The sequence below is a fragment of the Capricornis sumatraensis genome, chromosome 19 (assembly GCF_032405125.1).
Source record: "Capricornis sumatraensis isolate serow.1 chromosome 19, serow.2, whole genome shotgun sequence".
In the NCBI taxonomy this organism is placed as follows: domain Eukaryota; kingdom Metazoa; phylum Chordata; class Mammalia; order Artiodactyla; family Bovidae; genus Capricornis; species Capricornis sumatraensis.
The window spans coordinates 32,090,541-32,113,263 of NC_091087.1; the positions used below are offsets into that span (position 1 = coordinate 32,090,541).

The following is a 22,723-nucleotide window of genomic DNA, read 5'->3' on the forward strand; positions in this document are numbered from 1 at the left end:
TAGTATCCTTTGAAATTCAGACCAGGTTTAAAACTGGAGACTCATTCCAGACCCCCCTTGCAGTGGGAAAAGGTGCCTCTGTATCTAATCAGAGAAAGTTCTCATTGGGGCTTCCCAGGCAGGGCTGGTGGTAAAGAACCCACCTGCCAATGCAGGAGACAAGAGACTCGGGTTTAATCCCTGGGTCAGTAAGATCCTCTGGAGAAGGAAATGGCAACCCACCCCAGTATTCTTGCCTGGGAAATCCTATGGACAGAGGAACCTGGTGGCCTACAGTTCACGGGGTCACAAACAGTCTGACACGACTGAACACACACACAAGATTCTCATTGGTCCAGAGAGGCTGACTGTTCAGAGAAAAAGTCGTCCTCAGGAGAGTCTGGAAGTTTAATTGTCCTTTTGCTCTTTACCTAATATAAATTCCATTCTGCAGTTTTTTTTTTTTAAATCAGACTTGATCGTGCATGCTCTGAGCATCAATATTTTTATTGAATTACTCTTAAAAAATAATATTTTTATTTAGTTCTAATTACAGAAGAAGTATAATTTTATAGCACTACCATGCCTATTCCATTGAGGTAGCTAGTACTGACAGTTTGGTATGCACCCTTCCTCGTGTTTTACTCCACTTGTGTACACATTCACATGCATGCATGGTTTTATAGTTACCATTTTTATTCTGCATGATGCTCCTTGCTCTTGTCCTTGATATACTGCTAGCTTTCCAAGTCAACACATATGATCTTGGTTATGGATGTGCCAGAGCCTGATTGCACCGTAACTGACTTAACCACTGCTACACTGATTGTTGGCCTGCTAGTTGTTTCTTCTTTGGCAGGAGAACCTCAGTGAACGTGTTGGTTTGTTTATCTTTGTATACTCACTCATGTTCTTATTTCTATAGGATAGATTGGTTCCTAAAAGTGAAATTGTTAGGCCATGTGGTATGTATGTTTTCATTTTATAACATATGTGATCATATCAGCTTCTTAAATGTTTGTAGCAGTTTATAGTCCTAGTAATTGTTTATGTGGGGTGGTGTTCACTTCCCTACACTCATTGTTAGGCACATTTCTAGCTTACAAAAATAATTCATGGAATCCTTTTGCAATGGGTAAAGTCACAAAAGAAATATGGGAGAATTTGGGGGTAATCTTGGAATACCAAAGACCTTTTAAGCATAATACAAACCTGTAAGTTACAAAGGAAATGATTAATAGTTTTTACTATATAAAAATCAAGAATTTCTGCTAGCAAAAAAATGTTGCAGATGAAATCAAGACATGATAAATGGGTAAAATACATGTAACAAATGGTAGGAAGAGGACTGACATAGATAGACAAAATGAGCTTTTAATGATCAATAACAAAAGTAGACAACAACCCAGCAGAAAAATGGGTATGAATAAGCAGTTTATAGAAATATAATACAAATAAATTCTAGCATGTGAAAGGATACTGAGCATCATCTGTAATTAAGAAAGTGCAAATTAAAACCCCATTTTTCACACAGCAGACTAGATAAGATAAATAGATCTTCTCCATTATTAGTAAAGATGCAGGGATTTAGAGACACATTATTGGTGGAAGTGCAATGTCTAATTGACAATTTCGTGGTTTTTTAAAACTTTTAAAAAATATTTTAATTGGAATATAGTTGATATTGTGTTAATTTCAGGTATACAGCAAAGTGATTCGGATATATATACTTTCCCAAATTCTTTTCCATTATAGGTGGTTACAGGATACTATCAGTCCCTGTGCTATGCCAGAGATCCTTGTTATTTATCCATTTTCTATATAGTAGTGTGTATCTGTTAATCCCTAATTCTAATTTATCTCTCCCCTACCTTTCTCCCTTTGGTAACCATAAATTTGTTTTCAATGTCTGTAGTCTGTTTCTGTTTTGTAAATTTTTTTTAAAAGTTCAAATTATCTTTGTTTTATAGATTCCACATATAAGAGATACCATGTGATATCTTTCTCTGCCTGACTTGTTTCACTTAGTATGATAATCTCTAGGTCCACCCATGTAGCTGCAAATGGCATTATTTGATTAAAACTTCTTCTTTAAATTCAGTTATTTTTAGCTAAAGTACATACACAGTTTTAAAACCCTTGGCATATAAGAAAGCACAGCAGTTTCCTGTCTCATATTGATTTATTGTCCAAACAATATTAGTTGATCATACTTTAAAAACAAGGTTTTAACCAACTTGTTATACCTTCGTTATCCTCTCTCCTCTCTCCTCCTCTTTTTACCAAAATATTATTACAGAATTTTTGAAATATAAAGAAAGTTGATAGAAAAAGTGGGCTTCATACCCCCACCACCTGGAATCTACATTTAACATTTTATTTAATAACATTTTATTTTATTTTAAAACATTTCTATCCATCCATCACCCATTTATCTTACTTTTATATATTTTAAATTAATTTGTGTACATTGTTATGTTTTATTCCTAAACACTTTAGCATGCATGTAATTAACTAGGATTTAATGTTTATTTACATTTTTGAGGTAAAAAGTCACTTACAGTGAAATGCATAAATCTTAAGTGTTCCATTTGATGCATTATGACAAATTTATACACCTGTTAAAACCCAAACCCCTATCAAGATATGAAATACACCATCCTCCCAGAAAATTCTCTTATGCCTGTTTCTATAAGTCACACCACTCCCATCTATCCCCAGAGGTAACCACTGTTCAGGGTTGTTTTTTTTTTTATCATAAACTAGCATTTTCTTTTCTGAAAATTCATGTAAATAGAATCATGTAATATTCTATTTATGCTATATTCCAGTATTATTCTTTTATGTACATTTCTGTCATTTACCATGTTTTTGAGATTCATCCGTGTTATTGTGTGATTAGTACTTTTTATTACAGAATAATATTCGCTTGTAAGAATATACTACAGTTTGTTAAACCATTCTCATGTTGATGGATATCTGTGCTATTCCAGATTTTTACCATTCTGAGTGAAGCTGCCATATAGATCCTTATACATCTCTTTGTGTTAACTTGGATTTCTCTTTCTCTTTCATTTCACTTTCATTTCCCTTGGTTAAATGTGTAAAGCACTGTGACCATTTGATGTGTTAAAAGATAGATAAAACTTCATATCTATCAGAATGGCTAAAATTAAAAAGACTGGCCACACTAAATGTAGGTTAGGGTGCAGACCAGATGGAACTCATGTATTGTTCAAGGGGTTATAAAATAATATAACCACTTTGGGAAACAGTGTGGAAGTTTCTTAGGTTGTTAAACATACACGTCTATTATTGCCCAGTAATCCTTCTCCTCAGTTGAGTTCAATTCAGTCGCTCAGTTGTGCCCGACTCTTTGCTACCCCATGAATTGCAGCACCCCAGGCCTCCCTGTCCATCACAATCTGCCGGAGTTCACTCAGACTCACGTCCATTGAGTCCGTGATGCCATCCAGCCATCTCATCCTCGGTTGTCCCCTTCTCCTCCTGCCCCTAATCCCTCCCAGCATCAGAGTCTTTTCCAATGAGTCAACTCTTCGCATGAGTTGGCCAAAGTACCGGAGCTTCAGCTTCAGCATCATTCCTTCCAAAGAAATCCCAGGGTTGATCTTCAGAATGGACTGGTTAGATCTCCTTGCATTCCAAGAGACTCTCAAGAGTCTTCTCCAAAACCACAGTTCAAAAGCATCAATTCTTCGGTGCTCAGCCTTCTTCACGGTCCAACTCTCACATCCATACATGACCACAGGAAAAACCATAGCCTTGACTAGACAGACCTTAGTCGGCAAAGTAATGTCTCTGCTTTTGAATACACTATCTAGGTTGGTCATAACTTTTCTTCCAAGGAGTAAGCGTCTTTTAATTTCATGGCTGCAGTCACCATCTGCAGTGATTTTGGAGCCCCCAAAAATAAAGTCTGACACTGTTTCTACTGTTTCCCCATCTATTTCCCATGAAGTGATGGGACCCTATGCCATGATCTTCGTTTTCTGAATGTTGAGCTTTAAGCCAGCTTTTTCGTTCTCCTCTTTCACTTTCATCAAGAGGCTTTTTAGCTCCTCTTCAGTTTCTGCCATAAGGGTGGTGTCTTCTGCATATCTGAGGTTATTGATATTTCTCCCGGCAATCTTGATTCCAGATTGTGTTTCTTCCAGTCCAACGTTTCTCATGATGTACTCTGTATATAAGTTAAATAAGCAGGGTGATAATATACAGCCTTGACGTACTCTTTTTCCTATATGGAACCAGTCTGTTATTCCACGTCCAGTTCTAACTGTTGCTTCCTGACCTGCATACAGATTTCTCAAGAGGCAAGTCAAGTGGTCTGGTATTCCCATCTCTTTCAGAATTTTCCACAGTTTATTGTGATCCACACAGTCAAAGGCTTTGGCATAGTCAATAAAGCAGAAATAGATGCTTTTCTGGAACTCTCTTGCTTTTTCCATGATCCAGCGGATGTTGGCAATTTGATCTCTGGTTCCTCTGCCTTTTCTAAAACCAGCTTGAACATCAGGGAGGTCACGGTTCACGTATTGCTGAAGCCTGGCTTGGAGAATTTTGAGCATTACTTTACTAGCATGTGAGATGAGTGCAATTGTGCGGTAGTTTGAGCATTCTTTGGCATTGCCTTTCTTTGGGATTGGAATGAAAACTGACCTTTTCCAGTCCTGTGGCCACTGCTGAGTTTTCCAAATGTGCTGGCAAATTGAGTGCAGCACTTTCACAGCATCATCTTTCAGGATTTGAAACAGCTCAACTGGAATTCCATCACCTCCACTAGCTTTGTTCGTAGTGATGCTTTCTAAGGCCCACTTGACTTCACATTCCAAGATGTCTGGCTCTGGATTAGTGATCGCACCATCGTGATTATCTGGGTCATGAAGATCTGTTTTGTACAGTTCTTCCATGTATTCTTGCCACCCCTTCTTAATATCTTCTGCTTCTGTTAGGTCCATACCATTTCTGTCCTTTATCGAGCCCCTCTTTGCATGAAATGTTCCCTTGGTATCTCTAATTTTCTTGAAGAGATCTCTAGTCTTTCCCATTCTGTTGTTTTCCTCTATTTCTTTGCATTGATCGCTGAAGAAGGCTTTCTTATCTCTTGCTATTCCATGGAACTCTGCATTCAGATGCTTAAATCTTTCCTTTTCTCCTTTGCTTTTTGCTTCTCTTCTTTTCACAGCTATTTGTAAGGCCTCCGCAGACAGCCATTTTGCTTTTTTGCGTTTCTTTTCCATGGGGATGATCTTGATCCCTGTCTCCTGTACAGTGTCACCAACCTCATTCCATAGTTCATCAGGCACTCTATGCTTCTCCTAGGATCCAAAAAAATGAAAAGCATGTATTACCCTCCCAAAAAAGTCACAAGAATAATTATAGCAGTTTCATTCACAGTAGTCAGAACTGGAAACAGTACAAATGTCCATCATTACATTGGAGAACAGATGCTGTAGAATACTACTTGGCAATATAAAAGAATGATGTAGGAATGATATTACTAATATAATATGAATTCATCTCAAAAAGACATTGAGTAAAGAAGCCAATGACCAAAGACTTCTTGCTATTGTTTTTTTTAAAACTTCTAAGTTCAGAAACAGGCGACATTGGTCTATGATGACAGAAATCAGGAAAATAGTTGTCTTGGTAGACAGAAAGTAACCAGTAGAGAAGCTGAGATAACGTTCTGAGACCACTTAAATGTTGCATACTTGATTAGGGGCTGCTTATATGGACATACGCATGTATCAGAATCTCACTAGATTTACATTTAGGATCAATATGTTTCACTATATATTAATTTCATTCCAATAAAAGTGAAAGTAAACCCTAAAAGTGTATTTTATACCTCTTCAAAATTGAACCCATGTGGACAGTTGCTTAAAAAACTGAGGATAAGTTGGGGGAATGGGCCAGACATTTCATTTAAAAATATGATTGCTATAATTTTTTTAAAAAAGGATCTGGCACTACAAATAAAGATCTTATATGAAGATCATAAGCTACACCCCTCGCTCTTTATTGTTCAGCCTGAGTTCTTCCAGTTGTCCAGCTGGCTCTCTGCAGGTGCACTGTGAGATGTATTAATGCCCCATGTATGCTCCTTCCGGAGAAGGCAATGGCACCCCACTCCAGTACTCTTGCCTGGAAAATCCCATGGATGGAGGAGCCTGGTAGGCTGCAGTCCATGGGGTTGCTAAGAGTCGGACAACTGAGCGACTCCACTTTCACTTTTCACTTTCATACATTGGAGAAGGACATGGCAACCCACTCCAGTGTTCTTGCCTGGAGAATCCCAGGGATGGAGGAACCTGGTAGGAGGGCGTCTATGAGGTCGCACAGAGTCGGACACGATGGAAGCAACTTAGCAGTAGCAGCAGCATGCTCCTTCAGAATCAGCAGTGTCACATACCAACACGGCACTTCAGTAAGTCATCTGGCCTGCCCCCTACATAAAGCCTACAGTAAAAGCGCTGCGTTCTAAGTATATTGTGACCTCTCAAAATTACTTGAAATTTTTTAAAGATGAAAATGGCAAGGTTTTTCAAAGTTTTATGGAGTGAAAAGCAAATTGTCTTTTAGTGTGAGATTACTCTGTCAACTAACAAGTAATGGTTTTATATTCTTGAAGATAATTAGGGACTGATTTTCAGCAGATTTTTTAAACTGTTGTATCGCAAGTTATTTCCTTATCATTCTTGGGGTCCTTCTAAGAAAGTATTATTTTCAGATATTAAGATGATCAATTACCTGTTTGTTAATTCAAATATACTCAAATTTTAAAAATTCTTTTCCTGTCCTCTTGTACACATTTCCTTTTTCCATACTGTGCTTTCTTCCCCTACAGTGAATTTGTTGACTTATTCGTAGACTTCTTTTTACCTGAAACCATTTTATGATAAGATCACAAGCTTTTTTCCCCTCTGTAATTTAACCTTACTTCATAAACTTTCATAGGTAAAATGGTCTTTTTATTTCTCCACATTCTTAGTCAGCTGGCCCCCACAATTCTTCTTACTGACATATTCAAAGAGACAAGTTGTTTGTCCTTGTTTTCTTTTCTTAAGCATAGAGATTCCTTTATACTATGACCTTTTAATAGTTTTTCTTAGTAATGTTATTGAAAGTGTTCTGTGATGTACAGTTCTCTTCTCCTTCACAGCCAGGGTTACTGCTTTTCTCTCTGTGCAAGTGTAGTTAGGGCTTCCTCAGATCCTGAGTGAGTAAGGAAACCTTGGTCCTCGAGGAATATTTATTATGCTCCCACCCAGCATCAGGTGCTGCTTTAGGCAGTAGAGCTATTATGGTGAACAAAACCAAGATTCCTTCTCACAGAGACTATATTCTAATGTGAAGACACAACAGATACTCAATGTCAGGGGAATTCTTATAATAAAAATAAAGCAGAATAAAAGAATACAGAATGACAGGGTAAGAGGTACTATTTTAAGTTGGGTTGTAAGGGGAAAATCTTCTGATGCAGTGCTGTGTGAGTAGACATTTGAACAAAGTAAGTGCATGAATGGACCATGAGCTTTTCTGAGAGAAGAGACACTGCCAAGGGAGGGACCTTGGTATCTTTGCCTAGCCCTCTGGACCTCAAGACTTCTCATCCTCCATTCAACCCCACCCCCAACTACCATCTGGACTCCTGTAGTAGCTGAAACCGCTAAGGTACCACTGTGCAGAACCTCTTATTCCAGCATTCTGATGAGATTCCCGTGATGTTGGTGCCTGTTTGTATTTTGATCACTTCCTATAAAATCTATTGATGAGAGACAGTCCCCCACATGTTTTTGGTAATGGCTCACACAAAACACTGGACAGGTAAGAAAGATAGCCAACTATTTATTCTGTAAACTCACTCCCAGAGGAGGAAGACACTGCATGCCCTACAGGGCAACCTAGAGGTTGCCCTTAGAAGCAGTGAACAGCTGGGGCAATGGGAGGCAGGTTTTGTAGTATCAAGAGAGTGGGGTTCCCACAGGAGGGTGTGATTGTCTTGTTTGAATAATTCGGAGACTAGAAGGGAACCAAAACCTGCTACTTAGGGATAGAAAGAGACTGTGCGTGGTCCCTCTGATGAGGAGAATTTTTTGACCAGGGGACCTTGTCCACAGAGCAGAATGAGGAAGAGAAGTTGTGGGTAGGCCATTCAGAACCATCCCAATGTTACAGAATATTGAGGCAGCACATAATATTGAGCTTGCAGTCTTATACCACAGTCTGAACCAAATTGTTTCCCAGTGAGTACTATGAACTCAGTAACATCACAGAATTATCAGACTTCATAGCTTGATTAAGATTGGAGCTTAGATATCTGAGGGTAATGAATAATGACTTAGTCAAAGTAACAACATAATTTTTTAAATAAATTAGCATTGAAGATGATGACCCCCCCTCTTTTTTTTTAAACTTTAACTCTTTAGCAAGGAACTTCTGTTGTTTGTTTTTTTTTTTTAGCAAAATTTAAGGGTAGGAAAGAGCACAAAGTTCAGGAAGTTACTCTAGTGAGATATGACTGTCTATGCAGAGTATTCAGGAGATAGAGAATAACCTTTGCCATATTTTGTTACAAACGGATAGAGTATTCCAAGACCAGTTTGTTATTTTAACAGAGAAAGCCAGATTCTGGTTTTGTATTAATAAGTATTTGACATTAATGGATTTATAAGCTTTCACTTTTTAATATTACAGATAAATCCATCAAAACTGAGCCAGCTTTGGCAAAATTTTAACATTTCATTGCATATTTTTAGACTGTTATTTGCAGTTACTGCTGTCCAGGGCAAATAAATTTCCCTTTGTACAAATCTGCAGCTTTCAGTATCCAGATTTGTCCTGTTTCTCACTATGGTACAACCTAGATACTTAACTTCAAGTATAGGACTAACCTTTTCCCATTAATAAACAAGAGCATATGCCATTCATTACCTTTGCATACATGGTTGTTCTTCTTGTCACTATGCTCTTAGTATAGTCTCAATCTCCATATTAAATTATAATTTAACCAAAGTAACTCCTATTTCACAGAGAAGTTGAGAAATTTGTCACATACAAGTGTTTTAACAAACCAGAAAAGCTCATGGATACACATAATACAGATATCCTTTCCAGTACATTTAAAAGTTAAAAGTCATATATTTGTTAAAACTACACTTGCTGAAGGCTTCCCACGTGGCACTAGAACCTGCCTGCCAATTCAGGAGACATAAGAGGTATGGGTTTGATCCCTGGGTTGGGAAGATCCCCTGGAGGAGGGCATGGCAACCCACTCCAGTATTCTTGATTGGAGAATCCCATGGACAGAGAAGCCTGGTGTGCCACAGCCCATGGGGTCACAAAGAGTTGGAAGTGACTGAGCACCTGAGCATGCGGCACACGTACTTGCTGACCAGTCATTTCAGCGTTCTGTCTTAGGAATTATTCGGAGATGCAGAGATATCCTTTAATTAATTTAATTATTAGTCCAAGGCCTTAAAGTTTACTATTGGAAACTGTGTTTGATCTTAACATCCCACAGAATATAATTACTGTTGATACAGGAAAGTTTGTCAGAATTGTAATTTAAGTTTACATTTTCCTGTATCCTAAACATTATATGGAAGTAATACTAGCTTATCAGTAGACTCTTTTAAATTCAGATGTAAATTAGTATCTTCATGAGAAACCCGTTTTATTATTTTTTATTTACTTATGTTACACTCTGCAATGATTAAATCCAGATAAAGACAAATAGTTGTTTTTAAACCAGAATTGTAAACCAGTCTGATTTGTTCAAAGATTCACTTTGATTACTTAAATTTGGATTAATGTATAAAAATATTCTTGTGAGAAGGGTTTTTTCCCTTAAGAGGCCATCACAGTGTAGCACTCCTTTAAAAGATTGAGAATTGTACATACATTTTTTAAAAGTATTAGGCAAATAAATGTGCACTGATGCAATTTTGCAGTCTTAGTGCAAAAATGCTGCAGATTTAAGCAAACTTGGTTAATCATAGGAAACAAAGGTGGCTCACCAGGAGGACCCCCAACAGGAAGGTGGAATGTCTTATTATTAACATCAGAAACAGCTAGGGAGCCCTTCTACACTTTTGGTGGAAATATGATTTGGTGTAGCCACTCTGGAGAACAGTATGAAGGTTCCTTAAAGGTCTAAGCATAGAGCTGCCATGTGACCCTGCAGTCCCACTCTTGGGCATATATTCCAGAGAAAAACATAGTCTGAAAGAATGCATGCACCCTAGTGTGCGTAGCTGGAGGTTCTTAAAACACTGATTTTTGGGCCTAACCTGCAAGGTGTCTGAGTCAGTTGGCCTGGGTTGTGGACTGAGAAATCGCATTTCTCCTGAGTCCTTAGGTGGTATTGATGGCGAGGGCCCAGGGGTGAGACTCAGATGAGTCTCAGAGAACAAGTTTCCTAGGAAACATGAGGCCCCTCCCTCCAGGCCCCACCTCCATGGGCCCACGGGACAGTCTCAATTTCTGCCTGACCTCCCCGAAGTGTCTCTGCAGTGAGCAGAGCAGACGAACAAAGAACAATAACAAGTACTCTACGTTCACTTTTTTAATTTCTTGGGGATTGTTATGTTCCTTTATCTTAGATTTTTGTAATCTTACTAGTATCAATAACTCAATAAAAACAAAACTCTTCCGTTTTAAGAAATTTATATCTAATTTGTTAATACCCTTCCTAGAAAAAGGAAAATATTTCAAACTCATGCAAGGAAGGGTAAAGACTCTTTCAAGTATAGACACACACAGAGGCCTCAGCTTCAGGTCTACAGCTTCAGCTGTAGGTTAAAGGACGCGCTAAATTCATACACTAACTGATCTGGATCTCAAAGGGCTTTTCTTCTTTCCAGTAAAAGCAGGACTTATTCTTCTAGAAACCAGAAGACTGTTGTACCAGATTATTTGCCCTGTCGTACCCAAAAGAAACTAGATCCCCATCCTTCTATTATGGGGAATAACACTGGCTGTGTGCACACCAGAATCAGAACTGAACATAGCCAAGAACCAGAGATAAAAGTGAAAATAAAATTCAGGAAAGCAGAAACAGTAGAAAAACAAAAGCTCCAGTACTCTGGCCACCTAATGTGAAGAGCCAACTCATTGAGAAAAACCCTGATGCTGGGTAAGATTGAGGGCAGGAGGAGAAGGGGGCGACAGAGGATGAGACGGGTGAATGGCATCACTGACTCAACGGACATGAGTTTGAGTAAACTCCAGGAGACGGTGAAGGACAAGGAAGCCTGGTGTGCTATGTCCGTGGGGTTGCAAAGTCAGATACAACTTAGTGACTGAACAACAACAACTGAAGATAAAGTTCTGTTGCCACTGAGTACTCACTTTAGAAGCCAAAACAAACACAAAAACCAGTGCCTCGGAGGTGCACTCTTTAATTTGATCAAGAAAGTATATCTCCTTGAACAGCTCAGTATAATTCCAAAAGTGTAATTTTCAGAACAAAGACTCTCAATTAAATACAGTGAGTGCATGTCAACTTTAAACACCTTTTTGAGGGAACCACAGTGATGATAAAGTCGCTGTCTTGACACTGTGTATCACAGGAGGCATGAACTCAGATATTCAAAGAGGCCAAGCAAGTCATGTACGTAAGGGAAGCAGGCATGTAAAGGCTCACCTGGAGAAAGGTAGACAGGTTACACCTGAGAGCGCAGACCTTGTCTGCAGGCAGCTGTCGATCATCTTCAGCTGATTGTTGCCTTGTGGGAATCAGGCTTAGTGTTGCCCAGCCCTATCTTCAGTATTTTTTCCACAGAAGCTATTAGTCTGGATTTTAATAATGAATCTTCCAGTATTAAAGTGTTGACAACTAATTCAGTATTTTTAAAACACTGTATGAGCCAAACAAAGCATTTCTTCAGGCTGGACATGGGTCTAAGAGCCATCAGTTTGTAGCTTCTACAGTAGATGTTAGTTACATAACATCACAGCAGAGGAAGAGTTCAGTCACAAGTTATGTCTTATGTGAAAGAAAAGTTTTAAAAGATTTTTTAAAAAGATTCACTTTCAGTTTTCTCACAGGGGTGGAAAAAAAACCTGATATGATAGTGTTTTGTCAGCTAGCAATTCAGTGCCCCCCACATACATAAACATATGCATTTCCATATTAATTTCTATTTTTTGTTCTTTTAAAATATATTCACTTTCTGGAGATCTGTACCATAGCAGTGTAAATATTCTTAACGTTACTGAACTATAGTTTAAAAATGGGTAATATGGAAAATTTTATGTTAGGTCTTTTTTACCACAATAATGTGTGTGTGTGTGTGTGTATAAAACTGAAAATATATTGAGTTTTATTCAGAATGAAATTACTCATTTTAAATTGTCCTTACAGGGTAGTATATTGAATGTAATATATACAAGGTTTACACAGAAGTTGTATAGTAAGTGGGCTTCCTTAGTGGCTCAGATGGTAAAGAATCCGCCAGTAATGCAGGAGAGCCAGATTTGATCCCTAGGTCAGGAAAATCCCTTGGAGAAGGGAATGGCAACCTACTCCAGTATTCTTCCCTGGAGAACTCTATAGACAGACGAGCCTGGCAGGCTATAGTCCATGGGGTCACAAAGAGCTGGACACAATTTAGTAACCAACACTGTATAGTAGGTAACAGGGGCAAGCCTAAGAGACAAGGAGATAATTTGAAAAGCTGCTATGGCCTTGTCAAAAGATCATGAGAACTTTTTTAGGGAACTAAATTTAGTAATGGGAATGGTATTCAATTTGGAGACATTTCAGGAGCCAAATTGGAGAAGCTGGTGAAAAACTGAACATAGTGCTTGAGGAAATAATAAAAAGATTAAGGTTTCTTTCTTGGTAACTGGTTGTGCCAATCCATAAGACAGGAAACAAAACAAATTCAGAGAAAATTAGTTCAGTTCTAGACAAGGCATGGGATTTCAGGACTTGAAGGAAACCTAGGGGTTATCTAGTACAACCATCTCATTTTGCAGATGTGAAAGTCTAATATTAAGTGATGTTTTCTATATCAGTCAGAAGCCAGACTTAATTGCACATTTCTAGACTCAAAGTCCATCTTCTCTCAGTACGCCAGAACATCTGTTCTGTGACACATGGTTCATTCAGTTCAGAGGTGAATGTGTGATATTTAGTAATCTTCAGGCTGTTGGCATATGTTAGTTAAGAAGGCCTTAGATTTCTTCAAGACACTGGATACCAGACCCTTTTCCTTGCTCGATAAACTACAAGTATGTCTCTTCTTCTATTCGTAACCTTGTCTTAATTTTAAGCTGCTTGCAGGAGCTGTTAATGAAAATGGTTTGAAGGTATTTATAATTTCAAGCCTGGAGTTCAAAAGAAGGGTGGGGGCTGCAGATGGAGATTTAGAAGTCAAGGACCATTTCTTGAAACATTCTAGGAAATAATGGGTCTATATGTAGCATTCTGAAGAGTTTGGAAGTTCTCAAACTCAGCTGTATGTAAGAATTGATGGATCTGGGGAAGGCTGATGATCTTTACTTTTAAAAAATCCCAGAGGTTTCAGGTGCACAGCTCTGAGAAGCTGTTAAAGGATTTGACGCAATTGAATATGCTTTTGAAAACATGGCTCCAACTTCAGCTTGTGGGGAGAGTCTTGTAGTAGACTACAAGACTACTACTACTACTTGTAGTAGTCCAGGCAAGAGATACCTTTTAGCCACTATATAATATTTTGTTAATTTTCCATAATTCTCCTATATTGTAATGCTTATGTTTCTAGGGAGTGTGTGTGTGTATGTGTAAAAATTTGCTGCTATCCCCCCAAAGTGCATCTTTTTTGTTTCTTCGTTCTTCTCTTGAAATACTTCACAAGGACAGATTCCCAAGTGTAATTCTGTTGAGCTGAAGGACGTGAGTAGTTTCGGCTCCTGATGATGTGTTGCCATGATGGTTACTATCAGTTCACAGAGTTACTCTCCATATGATGTGTCAGTATGACCTCTAGAATCATTTTATAAGGTTCAGGGAAAAGAAAAATGACTGGGATTTTTATTAGAGTAATTTTATTTTGAAAATAGCAATAAATTATCATGACAATGTTTGTTCATGTTTATGCTATTTAACCTGATTTTATCTTTAACAGATCGATGAACTCCCAGAGGGAGCTGTGAAGCCTCCAGCCAATAAGTACCCTATCTTCTTTTTTGGCACCCACGAAACGTAAGTCAACAAAACAACATAGATTTTCAACAGTTCTGATTTGATTCTGCTAGATGACATATGTTGTTAACAATCACTTATATTATTTTATATACTTTTAAAATCATTATAACCACTTATATAAAATTACAAAGGTAATATATCTTTTCTTAATGTCAAGATTTTTCATTCATTTTGCTTTTGAATGTCATTTGTTTCTGCTTAAATGTTGGGCATGGCCCAGAAGTTTCTTTTAGGATACTTTTCAGTACTAGGGTGATTTTCTTGTCATTTCTTTTGTAGCTCTTGTATATTTCCCTGCTAGAGTTATGTCTTCCATTCATATTTCACAGTCTCTCGGGCCTCTTCACAGTCAGTCTCTGAAGGAAACGTACCACCTTTATAAGTTTTTATAATTCTGTTGGTCACTTAGTACAGGTTAAACTGTTGAATAAAGGAAACTGAAAATACAGTGTCTCAAATAATATAGGCGTTTACTATTTTTTAAAAAAACAACCAGAGAGAGGCAGATTCATCAAGGTGGGTAGTCAGCTCTGTTCCAGGGACCCAGGTTTCTTCTGTTGTGTTTCTGCCCGTCCTCGGGGGTATTGGTCTTGTCTGTTTATTTTGAAAAGTGAACAAAAAAGCAAAAACTGGCTCAGCAGCACCCATGCATCTTCCAGATAGAGGGAAGGCGGAGAGAGAAGAGGTAAGGAAATGACAGGGAAATTGAATATGTCTCTTATACTTTTGTTTATTCCAGTGGCAAGAACTTGGTCAGTCATAAGGCCATATCAAGCTGTAAGGAAGCTGGAAACATGGTCTCTAGCCAGGCAGCGCTGTTGGGAAACAAATTGGGAGGAGTAATCCATTAAAAGGAAGAAGATGGTCGTGGGTACTAGGGAACAGTAGGCAACCTTGACACACTGAGAACACATATGGTTGTTTACAACAAGGACACAAATGGAATAGGAGTTGCAAATGGGAGCAAAAGCTAAAACTACGATGAAATCTTGTAAGTCTTCAAAGTCAGGGCTGTTCCTGTGTTTATATTAATGTTAGCAGAGCCAGGCATGCACTTCTCCTGACGGTGCTGTCTCTAGCACCCTTACGTCTTCCTTTTTTTCCTACGGAAAGAGAGTTAGCCAAGAGAGGGCCCTTTAAGTCATAGTTCCTGCTTGTCTTCATCTGAGAAACGTTTATGTTTCTTTTAAGAGGTTAGTTTTCTTTTCTTTGTTTTGTTTTTATCTAATAGACACTTGTGGACAATGCAACTTAACACGTTTTTCTCCTTGAAGAGGTTGCTAGAGGCTTAAGAAAGAAATGTTTTACCAAAGTAATAAGTGCTCAGGGCTTTGTGATACCTGTTTTTGTATTTCCCTCATTCCTAACTCTGTTTTGTGTCTATACATTATTTTGCTTTTCCTTTAGGACTTAATTCTAAGTGATCTGATTGTATATCTAGAACAAGGCAGAATTTAATAAATAAGATTATTACATTCCCACTATATATACCAAAGTCACCCATTTACTCATATTATGTGATGACTTTCATTCACTTAGTAAACATTTTCTGGGTATTCTTTGAGGCACTTGAAATAAAAGTTGCCCTTTAAGAGCTTGCCACCTGGTATATTGCTAATAAATGTAACAGAATCATTCCAGGGAACAGTATGAAGGATTTTATGGAGCTCTTTCTTGTAGCATCCTTAATATAAGTCAGTGGCATAATTCCAAGTCTCAATTCAGTAAAAGCATTTCTACCAAGGAGTAGTGTGTTATGGTCCATTTGTGAATTTTCTGCTGGTTTGATCATCCAGGAGTAGATTTTAAAACATCTAGAGGACAGTGAACTTGAGACAAATTGTTACAAGATTGTTTCAGCTGATCATTTACTAGGTATTGGGTGTCCTTGAACCTGAGATTATATGCCCTGGCAAGTGCCTAATATTCAGTCTCTCTATGAAGGCAAAGATTATGTGAATGTTGCTAAGCCCTGTATACACAGTGCTGTGCACAGTGCCTGGCTTATGGCAGGTGTTTTCAAAAATAGCCGTTGAATGAATTAAAATTGATTCAATGAAATAAATGCAGTGGGGGGAAAGTATGTGAAAAGCGAGGGATTTAACAAGAAAACTATCAGCAGGAGCACCCCCCAGGCAAAGCCAGAATTCTCAGAACATGGCTCTGAATCTGTTGCTCAGACAGACAGGAGATTGGAGCCCAAATTTCTTCTGCCACATATAACTCTACCCCTGTAGTTTTAGTCTGGACAATTCTTAAGGCAGCCTTTGCCAGGAAAAAAAAATAACATTCTTAGAGCATATTACTTTGAACAATTTTATTTTCTGGTCTACCCGTTAAAATTGATAAAACATATAGCAAAGTTAACCAGTTGAAAGGAGATTTGATTTGTGGAATTATCTGTAAACCAGAAAAACCCGAGATCATCTATCAAAAATAAGAATTTGTTTTAGATTAGCTCATTCAATCAATGTCCCTCTTTCTGGCAATAGCTCACATGGCCAGTTGAATCATTAACCCTGGCTCCTGTGGCATAAAGTACAGACAAGCTCTGGTTAGCATCAATAGCTGACATGAACCTCAGGCAGCTTAGCCCACAGTTAATTCCTGTACCTAGAGTCAAGGACAACTGGAGAAAGGTCAAAAGCTGTAGTCTAATAATTTATGTCAAATTGCTCTACAAGTGAAATCACCAGATGCAAAGTCACATGTCCTTCTCATGCTCAGTTTGATTAAAATGTCCAGTAACCTAATAAACTATCTCTGGATGCAGTGAAATACAATCATGCTGAACAGTTAAAGTTGAACAACCAAAGCAGATGTGGTGATTGGGGTCAGAAAGCATGTTTGGGTAATTTTATCAACTTGAATTCTTGATCAGCTGGGCAGTGTAAGGAAGGGACCAGTACTAAGATCCAGTCAGAAAATGGAATTTATAAAATCAACAGTAAACTGTTAATCCATTGTCTCAAAACTTTCAATATAACTTCTGCTGATAAGTTCCAAATACACACCTCTAGCACAGACGTTTTCCCTAAATTCCAGATCACCTGCCCAGTTGCCTACTTGACGTCTTCACTGGGATATCTAACTAGGTTTTCAGATTTAACATCCAGAACTGAACGTGTCACCTTCAAATCTTGTTCTCTCAAAAATTTTGCGTTTCAGTATACTAAGTCCATTCTTCTAATTTCTCAGTCTGTATCCTTGGCAGGTGTGTGTGCATGCTCAGTCATGTCCAACTCTTTTTGAGCCCATGGACTGTAGCCCGCCATGCTCCTCTGTCCCTGAGATTTCCCAGGCAAGAATACTGGAGTGGGTTGCCATTTCCTTCACCAGGAGATCTTCCTGACCCAGAGATCCACCCTCCATCTCCTGCATCAGCTGCATTGGCAGGTGGATTCTTGACCGCTGAGCCACCTGGGAAGCCCATATCATTGGAGATAGCCTTAGTCCCACCCTCTCACATACCATATACGACTCACCAACGGATCACCTTGGCTCCTTCTGGAGAGTGAATTCAGAATCCAGCCACCTGGATCCTGAATCCTCACCAACACCCTGGTCCTAGTCACCATTGTGACTTCAGTACCCTCTAATTAGTCTCTCCACTTCTGCCCTAGTACCCAGACCTTCAGTGTGTTTTCAGCACAGCCAGAGTGACCCTTTTAAAACACAAATTGTCACACTTAGAACCGTTAATGGCTCCCCATCTGACTCAAAGCCTTTGTAGTGGCCTCAAAGCCCCATCACGATCATGCTCCCATACTGGTACCTTTCTGACCTCGTCTCACAACTCTGTCTTCACTCATTTCACTCCAGACACGCTAGGCATTCTTCTATCTCAGGGCCTTTTATACTTGCTCTTTCTTCAACTTGCTCTCCTTTTCCCCAAATAACCACATTGGTCTCTTCTTCACCCTCTTCAGTTCTTGGATGTTCCCTTTTCAGTGAGGCCTTCCCTCTTGATCTATATTTCTAAAACTGTTAAAATCCACACCAGTCCTTACTATCCCCCTTCTCTATTTCATCAATAGATTTATTTATTTTTAGCACATGGTACTATATTTTATTTATCTTTTCTATTGTCTAGACTCCTACCCTTGCTACTAGAAGTATGCTCTATGAGGGCAGAGATGTTCATCTTTTTGTTCCCTGAAGAACGCCCAGCACCTCCAGAACAGCTGACACTTTAGAGATGTTCAGTAAAATGTGAATAAATGAGTCTCAGTTTGAAATGCATCTCAGCCAGGCTGTGGGCCTCACTATGTCATCCGCCAGATTAATGTCATAGACAGTAATGCTGAAGACTTTAAATGCTCGGATCTCTAGGCCAGCCTCAGGATTATTCTCATTTTCTTTTCATAATTATGACTAATTTAGGATTAGGTTTAAATTGGATGATTCTATCTACTTTGCCACTTCTAATTTTTTTCTTGTCTAATGCCTCATTAAACACTAATGATTTTTTAATTTATAGAAATAATAAATATACTAATGTGGTATATAGAGTTAGAATCATTTTTTACTCTAGTGTTTCTGTTTTTACACCCCTTACCTATGAAAGATTAGCATATATAAGTCTTAGTGTAAGATGATTTAAGTGGTCAAAGTAGACATCCTTAAAACTACTTGTTTAACTAAAATCAGTTTCAAAACAAAAAAGAAATTAGTAATTTAAAATCAAAGCAACACAGTCAGCGTTGCTGGCCTGTATACCTAGCTGTCCATTTTTTTCTACCTTGAATTATGTGTGCAAAACATCTTGTGATATGTGCCTAACTCAGAGAGTTTGTAAATACTTATAATTTATATACTAAGATATGCTCTGACACCTGAGTTGATATTAAAAATGCCTTACATTTGAAGGTCAGATGTCAAATCTCTTTCTGATATGTCTCTGCAGTGCTTTTCTAGGTCCCAAAGACCTCTTCCCTTACAAGGAATACAAGGACAAGTTTGGAAAATCAAACAAACGGAAAGGATTTAATGAAGGGTTGTGGGAAATAGAAAATAACCCGGGAGTAAAGTTTACTGGATACCAGGTGACAGTTTACTTCATTATCACTTGCTGTATCTCATTTTTTAATTTTAACTTTTTTCGATCTTTCTTGTGTGTCCTTTATATTAACAGTTACCCACCACCCATCTGAAGTCAGAATTCTGTCTTGCTCCAGTCGTACTTTGGATTAAATGTTCAGGCATACCTTGCTCTGTTTCACTTACAGACACTGCATTTTTTACAAATCGAAGGTTTGTGGCAACCCTGCATTGAGCAAGTCTGTTGACCTTGTTTTTCCACTAGCACTTGCTCACCTTGTGTCTTGGCATCATATTTTGGTAATTCGCTCAGTATTTCAAACTTTTTCATTATTCTTCTATTTGTTAATAGTACCCAATGATCTTTGATATTACCATTATAATTGATTTGGGGTGCCACAGATCCCACCCATATAAGACAATGAACTTAATTGATGTGTGTGTGTTCTGAGTGCTCCAGTGATCAGCCATTCCCCTGTCTCCCTCCCTCTCCTTGAGCCACCCTGTGAGACACAATATTGAAGTTAGGCCACTTAATGACCCTGCAGTGGCATCTAAGTATTCAGGTGAAAGGAAGAGTCAAGTTTCTCACTTTAAATCAAAAGCTAGAAATGATTCAGCTTAGAGACTAAGGAAGTCATGTAGGAAACTGGCATGGGCCTAAAGCTAGGCCTCTTGGAGCCAAACAGTTAGCCAAGTTGTGAATGCAAAGAAAATGTTCTTGAAAGAAATTAAGAGTACCACTCTGGTGAATGCATGAATAATAAGAAAGTGAAACAGCCTTATTGCTGCTATGGAGAAGGTTTGAGTGGTCTGGATTGAAGATCAAACCAGTCATATGATTCCCTTCAGCCAGAGCCTAATCCAGAGCAAGGCCTAACTCTCTTCAATTCTGTGAAAGCTGAGAGGGGTGAGGAGGCTGTAGATGAAAAGTGTGAAGCTAGTAGAGGTTGGTGCCAGAGGCTTAAGGAAAAAGCTGTTTCTATAACATAAAAGTGCAAAGTGAAGCAGCAGGAGCTGACACAGAAGCTGCAGCAGGCGATCCAGAAGCTCTGGCTAAGGTGCTTCATGAAGGTGGCTACACTAAACAACAGATTCTTTGGTGTAAATGACACAGCCTTCTATTGGAAGGTGCCCCCTAGGACTTCCACAGCTAGAGAAGAGACTTCTGCTGACTTAGCTTCAAAAGGTAGCCTGACTCTCGTTAGAGGCTAATTCAACTGGTGGCTTTAAGTTGAAGCCAGTGCTCATTGACCATTCTGGAAACCCTAGAGTCTTTAACGATTATGCTGAATCTGCTCTGCCTGTGTTTTATAAATGGAATACCAAAACCTAGATGACAACACAGTTTACTGACCACATGCTTTACTGAATATTTTTAAGGCCACTCTTGAGAACTACTGCTCAGAAAAAAAGATTCCTTTGAAAATATTCCTGCTTATTGACAGTGCATCGGGCCACCCACAAGCTCTGATAGAGATGTACCATGAGATTAGTGTTATTTTCTTGCCTGCTAACATCATATCCATCTGCAGTCCATGGATCAAGGAAAAATTTAGACTTTCAAGTCTTATTATTTAAGAAATACATCTTATAAGGCTTTAGTGGCCATACTTGGTGACTCCTCTGACAGATATTGGGAAAAGTTGATTGAAAACCTTCTAGAAAGGATTCACCATTCTAAATGCCATTAACAACATTTTTGATTCAAAGGAAGAGGTCAGAATATCAACATTAAGAGGAATTTGAAAGAAGTGGATTCCAGCCCTCATGGATGACTTGGAGGGCTTCAAGACTTCAGTGGAGGAAGTAGCTGCAGATGTGGTGGAAATGGCAAGAGAATTAGAAGCAGAGCCTGGAGATAGAATTTCACTGTTGCAGTCTGCTATTAAAATTTGAATGGATAAGGAATTGCTTCTTACGGATGAACAAAGAGTGTCGTTTCTTGAGATGAAAGCTATTCCTGGTAAAGATATTGTGAAGGCTGTTGATGTGACAACAAAGGATTCAGAATATTACATAAACTTAGTTGATAGAGCAGTGACAAGGTTTGAGAGGATTGACTCCAGTTTTGAAAAAAATTCTGTGGTGGCTAAAATGCTGTCAAACAGCATTGCCTGCTACAGAGAACTCATTCGTAAAAGGCAGAGTCAGCTGATACTGCAGATGTCGTTGTCTTAACTTTAAGTTGCCACAGCCACCCCAACCTTCAACCACCACCCTGATCAGTCAGTAGCCATCTACGTGACTGACCCTCCATCAGTGAAAAAGTTAGGACCCACTGAAGGCTCAGATGATGATTAACATTTTTTAGCAGTAAAATATCTTTAAGGTATATATATAGTTTTTTTAGACATAATGCTACTATAAACTTTAGACTACAGTATGGTATAAGCATAATTTTTATATGCAATGAGGAACCAAAAAATTCATGTGACTTGCCTTATTGTGATATTTGCTTTATTGTGGTGGTCTGGAACTGAACCTAAAATATCTCCCAGGTATGCCTGTAATTCTGTTACTATAAGAGGGTTCATGTCAAGTGGTCACTGGAAAATTGAAGTTGACAGCCCTCTATTTTGAAAATCTAGAGTAAGCTGAACTTTTTCTAATTAAAATAGAATGATTGTTTTTGCAGTTTATGATCTTTGCCATTTTTCAAAATGTAATTAGCTAATATTTTATTTTTTTCTTAGGCAATTCAGCAGCAGAGCTCTTCAGAAACCGAGGGAGAAGGCGGGAATACTGCTGATGCAAGCAGTGAGGAAGAAGGCGACAGAGTAGAGGAAGATGGAAAAGGCAAAAGAAAGAGTGAAAAAGCAGGCTCAAAGCGGAAAAAGTCATACACTTCAAAGGTTACTGAGAAACCTTTCCCCTTGTTAATACACATAGAAATATATCAACTCTTTTGAGCCTCTTCCTTTAAAGACAGTAGTACATCTGAAGGGAATAGGCAGGTAATCTTAGACGTGAGGGTAACTGCTGTGGACTCTCGTAAGGGCTATTTGGCCCTGAAATACCGCCTTCTCAGTTGGAGGAGGACTGTTCTTCAATCAAGGGTGTAAGAGTAGGTATCCCTCTGATAACTGTCCCCAGATGAGCTCTGAAGAATTTAAGAATGTAGGAGACTTCAGTACAATTTAGGACTATGTCTGCTACTGTTGATGGAAGCATAAAGATAGACTCAGACTCTTGTCTCTTTTCTTTAAAGACTGTATTTTGGCACTTTATTTGTTCAGTCCTATTTCCTAATCACCTGTTCTATGTCAGACACTGTACTAGGTAGATCCTAGTGAGCAAATCCAACTCCACTCTTACCCTCCTATAACTTACCATCCAGTGGATTGGGGGTGGAAACACAGAGTAAAAACCAATAATGAATATAAATTCTGGAAGGGCTATGAAGGAAATGAATGGGAGCAGGGAATGACAAAGTACATCTATTGAGATAGAGTGGCCAGGCCTTCCTGAAAAGACTAAGTTTATGCT

At 38.6% G+C, this 22,723-nt stretch overlaps 1 protein-coding gene across 2 annotated transcripts in view; it reads left to right on the forward strand.

Moving 5' to 3' along the window:
- HDGFL3 (HDGF like 3) overlaps positions 1-22,723 on the forward strand; it is a 77,143-nt gene that overhangs the window by 34,772 nt on the left and 19,648 nt on the right. Inside the window, exons 1-4 of one of the 2 annotated variants that reach the window (XM_068991579.1) lie at positions 13,140-13,239; positions 14,115-14,191; positions 19,101-19,239; positions 21,931-22,089. In XM_068991579.1, the coding sequence (XP_068847680.1) occupies positions 13,165-13,239; positions 14,115-14,191; positions 19,101-19,239; positions 21,931-22,089 (450 nt within the window). In that variant the 5' untranslated portion in view covers positions 13,140-13,164. Of the gene's footprint in view, positions 1-13,139; positions 13,240-14,114; positions 14,192-19,100; positions 19,240-21,930; positions 22,090-22,723 lie in introns of those variants that run through there. The other variant, XM_068991578.1, reaches the window with a different exon arrangement.